This window comes from Salvelinus alpinus, chromosome 7 (assembly GCF_045679555.1).
Source record: "Salvelinus alpinus chromosome 7, SLU_Salpinus.1, whole genome shotgun sequence".
In the NCBI taxonomy this organism is placed as follows: domain Eukaryota; kingdom Metazoa; phylum Chordata; class Actinopteri; order Salmoniformes; family Salmonidae; genus Salvelinus; species Salvelinus alpinus.
The window spans coordinates 11037488-11052410 of NC_092092.1; the positions used below are offsets into that span (position 1 = coordinate 11037488).

The 14923-nt window shown below is 42.6% G+C and overlaps 1 protein-coding gene across 1 annotated transcript in view; it reads right to left on the reverse strand.

Moving 5' to 3' along the window:
• The window catches only part of LOC139580473 (CUB and sushi domain-containing protein 1-like), a 451300-nt gene that overhangs the window by 100414 nt on the left and 335963 nt on the right, over nucleotides 1-14923 (reverse strand). The window contains exons 21-25 of the mRNA XM_071409207.1: nucleotides 10436-10624; nucleotides 9220-9389; nucleotides 2089-2245; nucleotides 1773-1964; nucleotides 458-584 (exon numbers count right to left, since the gene is read on the reverse strand). Of these exons, the coding sequence (XP_071265308.1) occupies nucleotides 458-584; nucleotides 1773-1964; nucleotides 2089-2245; nucleotides 9220-9389; nucleotides 10436-10624 (835 nt within the window). The remainder of the gene's footprint in view (nucleotides 1-457; nucleotides 585-1772; nucleotides 1965-2088; nucleotides 2246-9219; nucleotides 9390-10435; nucleotides 10625-14923) is intronic.

The window sequence follows — 14923 nt, forward strand, 5'->3', positions numbered from 1 at the left end:
ATGTTTCAATTATTTTCAGCGGCAAAGTAGAGAGAGGATGAATTCTTTAAAAAGTCCAATAGCCAGCGATGTCAATTGTATCTCTCCCCCTCCTTGATCCTTAGATTGCTTGAATTGAATTGGCATATCTGATTTCTATGGCATTTCTAGCGGGCATAATTGGTTTATCTTTGGAGGTTATTGTTTGGTTTTGAAGAAGCCAGTAATGGACCTAAAGGAATATATGCTAATGGTAAGGAAGGCCTAGCAGTGGGGGTGAAATGCAATCAGCAATGGCACATTTAATCACAAATCATTTTCCAAATGTGCAGCAGAACAATTGCTCCGCTATACTAGACACGCCTCGCAATAAACTAGCTGATTTCACTTCAAATTTAAATGGAGTCAAGAAAAATTGAGCTATTGTGTATCGAATCGCATATTCCAAGGGGTGTGTCCCTATTGTGAGATACTGTACCTAATGGTTTTGCCTGTGTCCGCTTCGATGGACCAGGTACAGTGGAGGTTGTTGTCGTAGGGTGCAGGGTAACCCGGGGAGAGTATCCGTCCAGATATTGCACCTGCGATGTGGCCTCCGCATTCAGCTAGATGAGGAAACCGAAACGTGTATTTTACCATAGTCATCAGCAGCCCTAGTGTTCAGTGTAAATATGTTAAGGGCAGGCTCATATCATCACAATAGAAAGTTAATTAAATAAGCTACCCTGATCTTTTGAGGTGTCTTAATCCTGATGAACCTCAGGCTGGCTTCTCTCTCTGGCATCAACCAGACCAATTCATAAGCATCCCATAATACATTGCATAATCACACTTGAAATAACCTAATATGTTCTCTAGCTTCTCCACATACGTATGTGTATTATTTTATTCACTGCTGACGACAGAAAAAGAAAACAGGATATCCCTATTATGTCACTTCGTTCAAAGGAAAGAAAAAATACAATGACAGCCTAGGGCAATGTCATCCATTTTCCATGCTACTTTTCTGCAGTATAGAAATGTGTCTGAAGCGAGCTGGGCTAATTAAGGAATGAGGCTGAACTGAAGAATGACACTGTAATGTATCAGTTCTCACCAGCACAGAAAGCTCAGAGTGTTCTTACTAAATTAAGAGAGAGACACACAAGGTTTCTTCATATATAGCTTTAGGGGCAGTAATATAGCCAGCATTAGGGGATAAATGTTCATAGCTGTTAACTAGTGTAATATTTCGGTATAGTATAAATGGCAGTATGACTGGAGGAGATTTGACTCATAGTTAGCCTGAGAGAGCGGAACTGGCAGAGCTCGTCAGATTATGGAATCAGTAAGATATTAATAACAGTGGGACAGAATGCAGACAACACAACAAAGTCCATGTTGACTGGTAAAATAGTATACTATATTCAAAAGTATGCAGTGGATGAAAATGAATCCTTTGATATGGGCATCTTGACCATTACTCTGATAATTGAAATGTCAACAAAATCTTCCTTAGGAATGGAAATGGTGTGTTTCACCATAATCAGGGAATGTTCCCTGATGATACCTACTACATTTTCTTTCCAAATTCTATACTGTCTATACACACCACGTATTTATATTCTGGATTCTGACACATGCTCACTATAATATATCTACTCTGGGTTCTTAATTCTTGATTTCTTAATTATTACATTTATTGTATTTGTGAGACATTCTACTAGCTGCATCTGCTATAACACCTGCAGATCTGTGTATGCGACCAATAAACTCTGATTTGATTTGTCTATTTTCGGCAACTACTCACTCACCTAGACAGGAAGGCAAAGGTTTGTCCCAAACCCTACGGTCTCCACTTAGGCATGTCAGAGTGCTGCTTCCATGGAGAGTATAGCCAGGGTTACAACTGTACAACACAAAAGTGTTCGCAAAATGGCCATCATCTTGAATCTTGTATCCGTAAATCGGAGTTCCTGGTTCTTCACACTTGACAAGGTCAAAACCTACAAATACAGATTTGACGCTTTAGCCCATTTAAACATTAAAAAGACATCTGTCCAGTGTCCACTAAAACTTGAATCAGGGATTATATATATAGGCTGTGTCTCTAGGACATAATCTACTCACTGCTGTAGGTCAGTCTGAATCCCTTGTTGGTTTCAGTGCCGTTGCTGTTGAACTCAATCCAGAGGTGATTTGAGGTACTGTTGATGATGACATTGTACATGTCAGTTTTGGTGAAATTGCCAAGAAGACGATGTGAAGTATCCTTCCCGTCATACACCTGTTGATGAAAGAACAACACTATAATGCACAGGTTTGTCAAAATGCTATTAATATTCAAGGGAATATTCAATAGCATACTGTGTACTGTACAGTATGCAGCCTCTTGCAGTACAATTACAATATTTGCTGAGTGGCAGCGTAAGAGGTTTGAGTCAGTAGTTAGCATTCAATTCATCAAGAAAATAATAAAGAGCAGATGGGTAGATACATATTGTACATACATAATATGAATATATACACTACGGGAGAATAATTAAAGTTGGGCTTCCAGAGGATAGTGGTCAAGACAAAGGCCGAAACATGTTAACGCGGATAACCAGAAGGGTGCCTAATCCAAATAACATACACTACCGGTCAAAAGTTTTAGAACACCTACTCATTCAAGGGTTTTTCTCTATTTTTACTATTTTCTATATTGTAGAATAATAGTGAAGACATTAAAACTGTGTTAAACAAATAAAAATATATTTTATATTTGAGATTCTTCAAATAGCCACCCATTGCCTTGATGACAGCTTTGCACACTCTTGCCATTCTCTCAACCTGTTTCATGAGGTAGTCACCTGGAATGCATTTCAATTAACTGGTGTGCCTTCTTAAAAGTGAATCAGATGTTAATCAGATGTGTTGTGACAAGGTAGGTGGAGTATACAGATGATAGCCCTATTTGGCAAAAGTCCAAGTCCATATTATGGCAAGAACAGCTCAAATAAGCAAAGAGAAACAACAGTCCATCATTACTTGAAGACATGAAGGTCAGTCAATACGGAACATTTCAAGAACTTTGAAAGTTTCTTCAAGTGCAGTCACAAAAACCATCAAGAGCTATGATGAAATTGGCTCTCATGAGGACTGCCACAGGAATGGAAGACCCAGAGTTACCTCTGCTGCAGAGGATAAGTTCATTAGAGTTACCAGCCTCAGAAATTGCAGCCCAAATAAATGCTTCACAGAGTTCAAGTAACAGACACATCTCAACAACAGCTGTTCAGAGGAGACTGTGTGAATCAGGCCTTCATGGTCGAATTGCTGTAAATAAAAAAACTAGTAAAGGACACCAATAATAATAATAAGAGACTTGCTTGGGCCAAGAAACACGAGTAATGGGCAGGTGGAAATTTGTCCTTTGGTCTGAAGTCCAAATTGGAGTTTTTTGGTTCCAACCGCTGTATCTTTGTGAGACGCTGTGTGGGTGAAGGGATGATCTCCACATCTGCATTTCCCACCGTAAAGCATGGAGGAGGAGGTGTTATGGTGTGGGAGTGCTTTGCTGGTGACACTGTCTGTAATTTATTTAGAATTCAAGGCACACTTAACCAGCATGGTTACCACAGCATTCTGCAGCGATACGCCATCTCATCTGGTTTGGGCTTAGTAGGACTATCATTTATTTTTCAACAGGACAATGACCCAACACATCTCCAGGCTGTTTAAGGACTATTTTACCAAGAAGGAGAGTGATGGAGTGCTGCATCAGATTACCTGGCCTCCACAATCCCCCGAACTTAACCAAATTGAGATGGTTTGGGATGAGTCGGAGTGCAGAGTGAAGGAAAAGCAGCCAACAAATGCTCAGCATATGTGGGAATTCCTTCAAGACTGTTGGAGAAGCATTGCAGGTGAAGCTGGTTGAGAGAATGGCAAGAGTGTGTAAAGCTGTCATCAAGGTAAAGGGTGGCTATTTGAAGAATCTCAAATCTCAAATATATTTTGATTTGTTTAACACTTTTTTGGTTACTACATGATTCCCTATGTGTTCGTTCATAGTTTTGATGTCTTCACTATTATTCTACAATGTAGAAAATAGCAAAAATAAAGAAAACCCTGTGTAGGTGTTCTAAAACTTTTGACCGGTAGTGTACATTTAAAACTTACAGTGGACTACACAGAAATATGATACACATAGATATGAGAATGGCGCCAGATGGAATGGCAGCCATTTTACGGGCTCCTGACTAATTGTGTTATTTTGTGTATTCTTTGGTGCTGATCTTAACTTTTTATCGCACATAATGTTTCCTCCATCGTTTCCTATGACCGAAAAAAGCTTCTGGACGTCAGAACAGCTATCACTAACCTCGATTTGGACGAGGACTTCTACTTCAATGAGTCTGATAAGTCTACGGAGGCAAATTAATAAATCGGCTCTACCCTCTGTTATTTTGGCGAAAGTACAATCGCTGGAGAATAAACTGGACGAGCTCCGTTCGAGACTATCCTATTAACAGGACATTAAGAACTGTAATATACTATGCTTCTCTGAGTCATGGCTGAACAAGGACACGGATAATATACATCTAGCTGGTTTTTCTATGCATCAGAAGGACACAACGTGTCCGATAAGATCAGGGGGGTGGTGTGTGTCTCTTTACTAACAACAGCTGGTTCACAATCTCTAATATTAAGGAAGTCTCAAGGTTCTGCTCGCCTGAGTAGAATACCTCATGATAAGCTGTATACCACACTATTTACCTGTATTTTTCATAGCTTTCTATTTATCACCACAAACCAATACTGGCACTAGGACCGCTCTCCACGAGCTGTATAGGGCCATAAGCAAACAACAAAATGCTCATCCAGAGGCGGCGGTCCTAGTGGCCAGGGATTTTAATGCAGGAAAACTGAAATCAGACTCTAGGTCACCTTTACCACACACAGAGATGCACACAAAGCTCTCCCCTCTTCTCGCCATTTGGCAAATCGGGCCATGACTTTATCCTCCTGATTCCTGCCTACAAGAAAGAAAACTCAAACAGGTAGCACCAGTAACGCGCTCAATACGGAAATGGTCCGATGAAGCGGATGCTAAGCTACAGGACTGTTTCACTAGCACAGACTGGAATATTTTCCGGGATTCATCCAACGGCATTGAGGAGTTTACCACATCAGTCACCAGCTTAATTAATAAGTGCATCGACGCTGTTGTCCCCACAGTGACCGTACATATCCCAACCAGAAGCCATGGAATACAGGCAACATCCATACTGATCTAGAGGTTAGAGCTGCTGCTTTCAAGGAGCAGGACACTAATCCGGACACTAACCCGCTACTCCCTCCGACGAACCATCAAACAGTGAAAGTTTCAATACAGGACTAAGATCAAATCCTACTACACCAGCTCTGACGCTCATCGGATGTGGCAGGCCTTGCAAACTATCACGGATTACAAAGGGAAACACAGCTGAGATCTGTCCAGCGACGCAAGGCTACCAGACGAGCTACAATTGAAGACGGAAGTTTACATACACTTAGGTTGGAGTCATTAAAACTTTTTCAACCACTCCAAAGATTTCTTGTTAACAAACTATAGTTTTGGCAAGTCGGTTAGGACATCTACTTTGTGCATGACACAAGTAATTTTTCCAACAATTGAATTCCAGTGGGTCAGAAGTTTACATACACTAAGTTGACTGTGCCTTTAAACAGCTTGGAAAATTCCAGAAAATTATGTCATGGCTTTAGAAGATCCTGCTAGGCTAATTGACATAATTTGAGTCAATTGGAGGTGTACCTGTGGATGTATTTCAAGGCCTACCTTCAAACTCAGTGCCTCTTTGAAAGACATCAAGGGAAAATCAAAAGAATTCAGCCGAGACCTCAGAAAAACAATTGTAGACCTCCACAAGTTTGGTTCATCCTTGGGAGCAATTTCCAAACGCCTGAAGGTACCACGTTCATCTGTACAAACAATAGTACGCAAGTACAAACACCATGGGACCACGCAGCCTTCATACCGCTCAGGAAGGAGACGCGTTCTGTCTCCTAGAGATGAACGTACTTTGGTGTGAAAAGTGCAAATCAATCCCAGAACAACAGCAAAGGACCTTGTGAAGATGCTGGAGGAAACACGTACAAAAGTATCTATATCCACAGTAAAACGAGTCCTATATCGACATAACCTGAAAGGCCACTCAGCAAGGACAAAGACACTGCTCCAAAACCGCCATAAAAAAGCCAGACTATGGTTTGCAACTGCACATGGGGACAAAGATCATACTTTTTGGAGAAATGTCCTCTGGTCTGATGAAACAAAAATAGAACTGTTTGGCCGTAATGACCATCGTTATGTTTGGAGGAAAAAGGGGGAGGTTTGCAAGCCGAAGAACACCATCCCAACTGTGAAGCACGGGGGTGGCACATCATGTTGTGGGGGTGCTTTGCTGCAGGAGGGACTGGTGCACTTCACAAAATAGATGGCATCATGAGGCAAGAAAATTATGTGGATATATTGAAGCAACATCTCAATACACCAGTCAGGAAGTTAAAGCTTGGTCGCAAATGGGTCTTCCAAATTGACAATGACCCCAAGCATACTTCCAAAGTTGAGGCAAAATGGCTTAAGGACAACAAAGTCAAGGTATTGGAGTGGCCATCACAAAGCACTGACCTCAATCCTATAGAAAATTTGAGGGCAGAACTGAAAAAGCGTGTGCAAGCAAAGAGGCATACAAACCTGACTCAGTTACACCAGCTCTGTCAGGAGGAATGGGTCAAAATTCACCCAACTACTGTGGGAAGCTTGTGGAAGGCTACCCAAAACGTTTGACCCAAGTTAAACTATTTAAAGGCAATGCCACCAAATACTAATTGAGTGTATGTAAACTTCTGACCCACTGGGAATGTGATGAAATAAATAAAAGCTAAAATAAATAATTCTCTCTACTATTATTCTGACATTTCACATTCTTAAAATAAAGTGGTGATCCTAACTGACCAAAGACAGGGAATTTTTACTAGGATTAAATGTCAGGAATTGTGAAAAACTGAGTTTAAATGTATTTGGCTAAGGTGTATGTAAACTTCCGACTTCAACTGTATATCTCTTCTATGCTAGCTTCGAGGCAAGCAACACTGAACCATGGTTCTCATTCACAAGGTCGCAGGGCCAGACGGATTACTCAGAAAATGCGCTGACTAGCCGGCAAGTGTCTTCACTGACATTTTCAACCTCTCTCTAATCCAGTCTGTAATACCTACATATTCTTAACATAGTCCCTGTGGCGACGAAGGCCAAGGTAACCAGTCTAAATGACTACCGCCCCATAGCACTCACGTCTTTAGCCATGAAATGCTTTGAAAGGTTGGTCATGTCTCACGTTAACACCATCAACCCAGAAACCCTGGAACCACTCCAATTCGCATACCGCCCAAACAGATCCAAAGATGACGCAATCTCTATTGCACTCCACACTGCACTTTCCCACCATGAGAAAAGGAACACCTACGTGAGAATGCTGTTCATTAACTACAGCTTAGCGTTGAACACCATAGTGACATCAAAGCTCATCACCAAGCTCATCTTCAAGCTCATCATCCAAGCTCATCATGCACCTTCCTCTGCAACTGGATTGTGGACAACCTGATGGGCCGCCCGCAGGTGGTGAGAGTCCCCTCCTGTACTCCTTGTTCACCCACGACTGCATGGCCACACATGAATCCAACACCATCATTAAGTGCCGAAGACAAGACGGTGGTAGGGCTGATCACCGACGACGATGAGACAGCCTATAGGAAGGAGGTCAGAGACCTGGCAGTGTTGTGCCAGGACAACAACCTCTCCCTTAACGTGGGCAAGACAAAGATGCTTATCGTGGACTACAGGAAACAGAGGACCGAACATGCCCCCATTCATATCGACGGGGCTGTAGTGGAGCGGGTCGAGAGCGTCAAGTTCCTCGGTGTCCACATCACTAAGGACCTATCATGGTCCAAACACACCAACACACTCGTAAAGAGGACATGACACCGCCTATACCCCCTGAAAAAGTTATACAGCTGCAGCATTGAGAGGATCTTGACTGGTAACTGCTCGGCAGCCGACCGCAAGGCGCTACAGAGGGTAGTGCGTACGGCCCAGTGCATCACTGCCATTCAGGACCTCTATACCAGGCAGTGTCAGAGGAAGACCCTAAAAATTGTCAAAGACTCCAGCCACCCAAGTCATAGACTGTTCTCTCTGCTACCGCACGGCAAGGGGTACCTAAGCGCCAAGTCTGGGACCATAAGGCTGCTGAACAGTTAACGAAATGGCTACCCGGACTATTTACATTGACACCCTTTTTTATTTCTTTATTTATCTTAATTGTTTTGCACTGACTCTCCTGCACCTGCTCTATGCACACTCATGAGACTCTACCCACACACTCACACATACTACTGTACACTGACACTCCAACACACACACGCACGCACGCACGCACGCACACACACACACACACACGTTCACACACACGTTCACACACACGTTCACAGTCTTCACATATGCTGCTGCTACTCTGTTTATTATGTATCCTGATTGCCTAGGGGTCACCTAACCCCTACCCACATGTACTCTATTACCTCAATTACCTCAACTACCTCGTACCCCTGCACATTGACTCGGTAACCGAACTCCTTGTATATAGTCTCGTTATTGTTATTTTATTGTGTTACTATTTCCTTTTTATTGAGAAAATATTTTCCTAACTTTTTTAAAACTCTGCACTGCTGAGAATGGGCTCGTAAGCAAGCATTTCACTATAAAGTCTACACCTGTTATATTCAGCGCATGTGACCAATAACATTTGATTAGATTTTCTGTTTAAAGAGATTGAACAGAATTTTAAAGGACAATTCCGCCACTTTATAACCAGTTATTATGTTGTTATGCACTACTGTAAGATTTGATACACATTTTTTCATTGGCCTCTCTATGCCTCAAGCTCTGGCATCATGTAATTTTAATGAAGGCATTAATAATTCATGATTTGACTGAGTCACTACCTCTGGTCTCTTACGGGTTACATTGGACCATAACTGCATTCAAAAAGTTGATGCTGCAGTGAAAAAGTCTCACATTGAAAAGTCTCACATTGAGTCCTTTATTAACTATTTGCACACCTTGCAGTGAGAAGATTATGCGTGGGGATGTATTGATATGTAACATCTACGGAGTAAATATCCAGTGTTGTGTATGATTGATGTGAGACTCACCTTCAGGTAATCCCCCTCGTGGAGCAGGAAGTTAGTGGCCGTGACACAGATGCCCTTCCCTGCCTCTGTCTCAATGCGGTAAATGCACTCATGGTTATTGTCATAATTGGATGGGTAATTGGGTGATAGCAGAACCCCCTCGCTCCCAACGGTAGTGGCTCCACATTCAGCTAGGCAGAGCGAGCGAGCGAGAGAAAGTGAGAGCGAGAGAGTGAGAGAGAAAATAAGCAAGAGAGAGAGAGAATATGATATTAAGACATTTCATGGCAATCTGAGTTTAAAGTCAGAAAAATTTGTCTTGATTATCTTTAGAGAACTGTCATATTTCCCTACGTACTATATGCTGCTCATTCCAAACGAGAGAGAGAGAGAGAGAGAGAGAGAGAGAGAGAGAGAGAGAGAGAGAGAGAGAGAGAGAGAGAGAGAGAGAGAGAGAGAGAGAGAGAGAGAGAGAAAAGACCTGTGAGAAAAGTCATATCTGTCTGTTATGAATCTGAATAGGGGCATTAAAGGAGCCGTTTAACCCTAAGAGAAGAGTTCAACACAAATGTTCAGCAGGTTGAACCCAGAATACTTCAGCAGCTGCGACCTGTTATCAACTGATGGGCCAATCAGATGTTTTCCCTGCTGGAATTTTGATGAATCTCCACAACAGAAACTTGAGGGGAATATGAATTAATGAACAGCTCTCTGCATTAAGTGTGTGTTGGTCACCAAGGCTCGGGGCTGTGCTGGGACTGGATGTCCTTGTAGTTAATATTCTGATGTTGTACCTCAGGTATAAAAGCAAATTCTGCCTGTAGACCTTGAGCCATGTGAGCTTAAACTCTAGTTTGGTTCTTGTGGGGTTATTGCCTAATTTTCTCTACTGAACTTTTTATGAGAAAACACATGGCTCTTTGTAGGGGATGACAAAATGACAGCCAGATCATTTGTGGTTTCTAACTCTGCCCTGGTTTCATGCTCTGCTTATAAAAGTATGCATAACTGATAATAGGAAGCAGTTGAGTAATATTCTTGAGATTGTAAGTTAACCATTTGACAATATTCAGAAATGTAGGTAAATCAATCATTAGAAACTAGCTCATGCACTTGTATTATACTGTATGCTCAGTATAGCTCCTTCTCCTGCCGTTGGCAAAGTACAGTACAAGTTATTTCAATGTACAAGTATTCTCAGTTTGTTCAAATGAAATGAAAGCATGTGTCCACCTACCCACACACCTTGGCAGGGCTCCACTCCAGACCCTCCGGCCTCCCCCCAGGCAGGTGATCTTGTGGTCCCCCTCCAAACGATAACCCGGGAAGCAGGAAAAAATGAGCGAGTCCCCCACCCCAAACTGGAACCCAACTCGCCGACTGTAGGCTGGCACTCCTGGATCTTCACAAGGCTCTAGGCTGTACTCTGTGGAATACACCAACATGTTTCCTAACCCTCAAACTGCTAACATATTTTAACTGGGGTCATTTTGACCCAAAGAAGAAACTATTGGGGGAAAAAAACTATCACAGCAAAATGTCAACTTCATTTAAATAATGTTATCTGGAAAACAAATGTACCAAAACAGACTTATTTTTGCTAAAAAAAAATCTCTAAATGAAATCCACATTAGTACTAATATGCAGATTTACAATGATTTGATTGTATTATCATTTCGTTTTTTAAAATGTTGAAATACATTTTTTCATATATGGCTCATTATGTGTGTGCCTTGTAACCTCTACAGCAGTGGTTCCCAAACTTTTTAATAGTCCTATACCCCTTTAAACATTCAACCTCCAGCCGCGTATCCCCTCTAGCACCAGGGTCAGCGCACTCTCAAATGTTGATTTTGCCATCATTGTAAGCCTGCCACATACACACTATACGATACATTTATTAAACATAAGAATAAGTGTGAATTCTTGTCACAACCCGGCTCGTGGGAAGTGACATAGAACTCTTATAGGACCAGGGCACAAATAATAATATAGTAACAATCAATCATTTTGCTCTTTATTTAGCCAGCTTACATATAAAATTGTATTTGTTCATCGAAAATTGTGAATAACTCACCACAGGTTAATGAGAATGGTGTGCTTGAAAGGATGCACATACAGTTGGGAGAACAAGTATTTGAGACACTGCCGATTTTGCAGGTTTTCCTACTTACAAAGCATGTAGAGGTCTGTAATTTTTATCATAGGTACACTTCAACTGTGAGAGACGGAATCTAAACAAAAATCCAGAAAATCACATTGTATGATTTTTAGGTAATTAATTTGCATTTTATTGCATGACATAAGTATTTGATCACCTACCAACCAGTAAGAATTCCGGCTCTCACAGACCTGTTAGTTTTTCTTTAAGAAGCCCTCCTGTTCTCCACTCATTACCTGTATTAACTGCACCTGTTTGAACTCGTTACCTGTATAAAAGACACCTGTCCACACACTCAATCAAACAGACTCCAACCTCTCCACAATGGCCAAGACCAGAGAGCTGTGTAAGGACATCAGGGATAAAATTGTAGACCTGCACAAGGCTGGGATGGGCTACAGGACAATAGGCAAGCAGCTTGGTGAGAAGGCAACAATTGTTGGCACAATTATTAGAAAATGGAAGAAGTTCAAGATGACGGTCAATCACCCTCGGTCTGGGGCTCCATGCAAGATCTCACCTCGTGGGGCATCAATGATCATGAGGAAGGTGAGGGATCAGCCCAGAACTACACGGCAGGACCTGGTCAATGACCTGAAGAGAGCTGGGACCATAGTCTCAAAGAAAACCATTAGTAACACACTACGCCGTCATGGATTAAAATCCTGCAGCGCACGCAAGGTCCCCCTGCTCAAGCCAGCGCATGTCCAGGCCCGTCTGAAGTTTGCCAATGACCATCTGGATGATCCAGAGGAGGAATGGGAGAAGGTCATGTGGTCTGATGAGACAAAAATAGAGCTTTTTGGTCTAAACTCCACTCGCCGTGTTTGGAGGAAGAAGAAGGATGAGTACAACCCCAAGAACACCATCCCAGCTGTGAAGCATGGAGGTGGAAACATCATTCTTTGGGGATGCTTTTCTGCAAAGGGGACAGGACGACTGCACCGTATTGAGGGGAGGATGGATGGGGCCATGTATCGCAAGATCTTGGCCAACAACCTCCTTCCCTCAGTAAGAGCATTGAAGATGGGTCGTGGCTGGGTCTTCCAGCATGACAACGACCCGAAACACACAGCCAGGGCAACTAAGGAGTGGCTCTGTAAGAAGCATCTCAAGGTCCTGGAGTGGCCTAGCCAGTCTCCAGACCTGAACCCAATAGAAAATCTTTGGAGGGAGCTGAAAGTCCGTATTGCCCAGCGACAGCCCCGAAACCTGAAGGATCTGGAGAAGGTCTGTATGGAGGAGTGGGCCAAAATCCCTGCTGCAGTGTGTGCAAACCTGGTCAAGAACTACAGGAAACGTATGATCTCTGTAATTGCAAACAAAGGTTTCTGTACCAAATATTAAGTTCTGCTTTTCTGATGTATCAAATACTTATGTCATGCAATAAAATGCAAATTAATTACTTAAAAATCATACAATGTGATTTTCTGGATTTTTGTTTTAGATTCCGTCTCTCACAGTTGTAGTGTACCTATGATAAAAATTACAGACATCTACATGCTTTGTAAGTAGGAAAACCTGCAAAATCGGCAGTGTATCAAATACTTGTTCTCCCCACTGTAACCCTGCAATGTTGGGTTGAATTGGAGAGTCTCAGTCTTAAATCATTTCCCACCCACAGTCTGTGCCTGTATTTAGTTTTCATGCTAGTGAGGGCCGAGAACCCACTCTCACATAGGTACGTGGTTGCAAAGGGCATCAGTGTCTTAACAGCGCAATTTGCCAAGGCATGATAGCGCAGCCCAATCCAGAAATCTGGCAGTGGCTTCTGATTAAATTCAATTTTCATAGAACCGCTTGTCGCAATTTCGATGAGGCTCTCTTGTTCAGATATCGGTAAGTGGACTGGAGGCAGGGCATGGAGGATGGTCCTTGTTAATGCAGACAGAGAAGAGCTCCAACTTCTTAATCATAACCTTAATTTTGTCCCGCACATTGAATATAGTTGCGGGGAGTCCCTGTAATCCTAGATTCAGATCATTCAGGCGAGAAAAAACTTCACCCAGATAGGCCAGTCGTGTGAGAAACTCGTCATCATGCAAGCGGTCAGACAAGTGAAAATTATGGTCAGTAAAGAAAACTTCAAGCTCGTCTCTCAATTTAAAAAAACGTGTCAATACTTTGCCACTTGATAACCAGCACACTTCTGTATGGTTGCTGCTCATATAATTGCATAGTGCAGAAAATACACAAGAGTTCAGGGGCCTTGCTTTAACAAAGTTAACAATTTTCACTGTAGTGTCCAAAACGTCTTTCAAGCTGTCAGATATTCCCCTGGCAGCAGAGCCTCTCGTGGATGCTGCAGTGTATCCAAGTGGCATCGGGAGCAGCTGCTTGCACGCGCGTTACCACTCCATTATGTCTCCCTGTCATGGCTTTTGCGCCATCAGTAGAAATGACAACACATCCTGACCACCAAAGTTCATTTGATGTCACAAAGCTGTCCAGTACTTAAAAATTATCCTCTCATGTTGTCCTTGTTTCCAGTGGTTTGCAGAAGAGGATGTCTTCCTTAATTGACCCCCCATAAACGTAACAGACATATAGCAGGAGCTGTGCACACCACGTCTGTTGACTCATCCAGCTGTAACGCATAGTATTCACCGGCTTGTATGCAAAGCAGTAATTGTTTCAAAACATCTCCTGCCGTGTCACTGATGCTTCGTGAAACAGTATTGTTTGATGAAGGCATTGTCTATATCGTTTTTTTGGCCTTTTCCCCCAGCCATATCAGCGGCAGCAGGAAGAATTAAGTCCGCCACAATAGTATAGGGCTTGCCTGTCCTAGCCACTCAGTACCTCACCAAATAAGAAACTTCTAGCCCCTTCTTATGAATGGTATCTGTTGCTTTTATACATGTCTTACTACTCAAAAGTCGTCTTAATTCTCGCTCAAAAAAACTCCAGTGGCTTATTTTTTAAATTGGCATGTTTTGTTTCTAAATGTCTGCGCAAGAGTGAAGGTTTCATCGAGTTGTGAGATAGTACTTTTGCTCATATAACACACTGTGGCTAAGGAAAGGCACTACTCCCAATATAAGTGAACCCCAAATCAATGTAGTTCTCATCATATTTGCACCTCTTCGATGGTCCAACGTCCCGGTCTGTTGTTAGGTGTGTAACGGATGTGAAATGGCTAGTTAGTTAGCGGTGCTGCGCGCTAATAGCATTTCAATCGGTGACGTCACTCGCTTTGAGACCCTGAAGTAGTGGTTCAGGTTAACCCTACTTAAGTCTCAGAGCAAGTGACGTAACTGATTGAAACGCTACTAGCGCGTACCCGCTAACTAGCTAGCCATTTCACATCCGTTACACGCGCTAATAGCCTTTCAATCGGTTACGTCACTTGCTCTGAGACCTTGAAGTAGGGTTTCCCCTTGCTCTGCAAGGGCCGCGGCCTTTGTGGAGCGATGGGTAACGATGCTTCGTGGGCGATCGTTGTTGATGTATGCAGAGGGTCCCTGGTTCACACCCGAGGTCGGGGCGAGGGGACGTACTAAAGTTATACTGTTACAGGTGCTTTCCCGGGTAAGGGGGCAGTAGCTCTTTGGCTGCATAAGA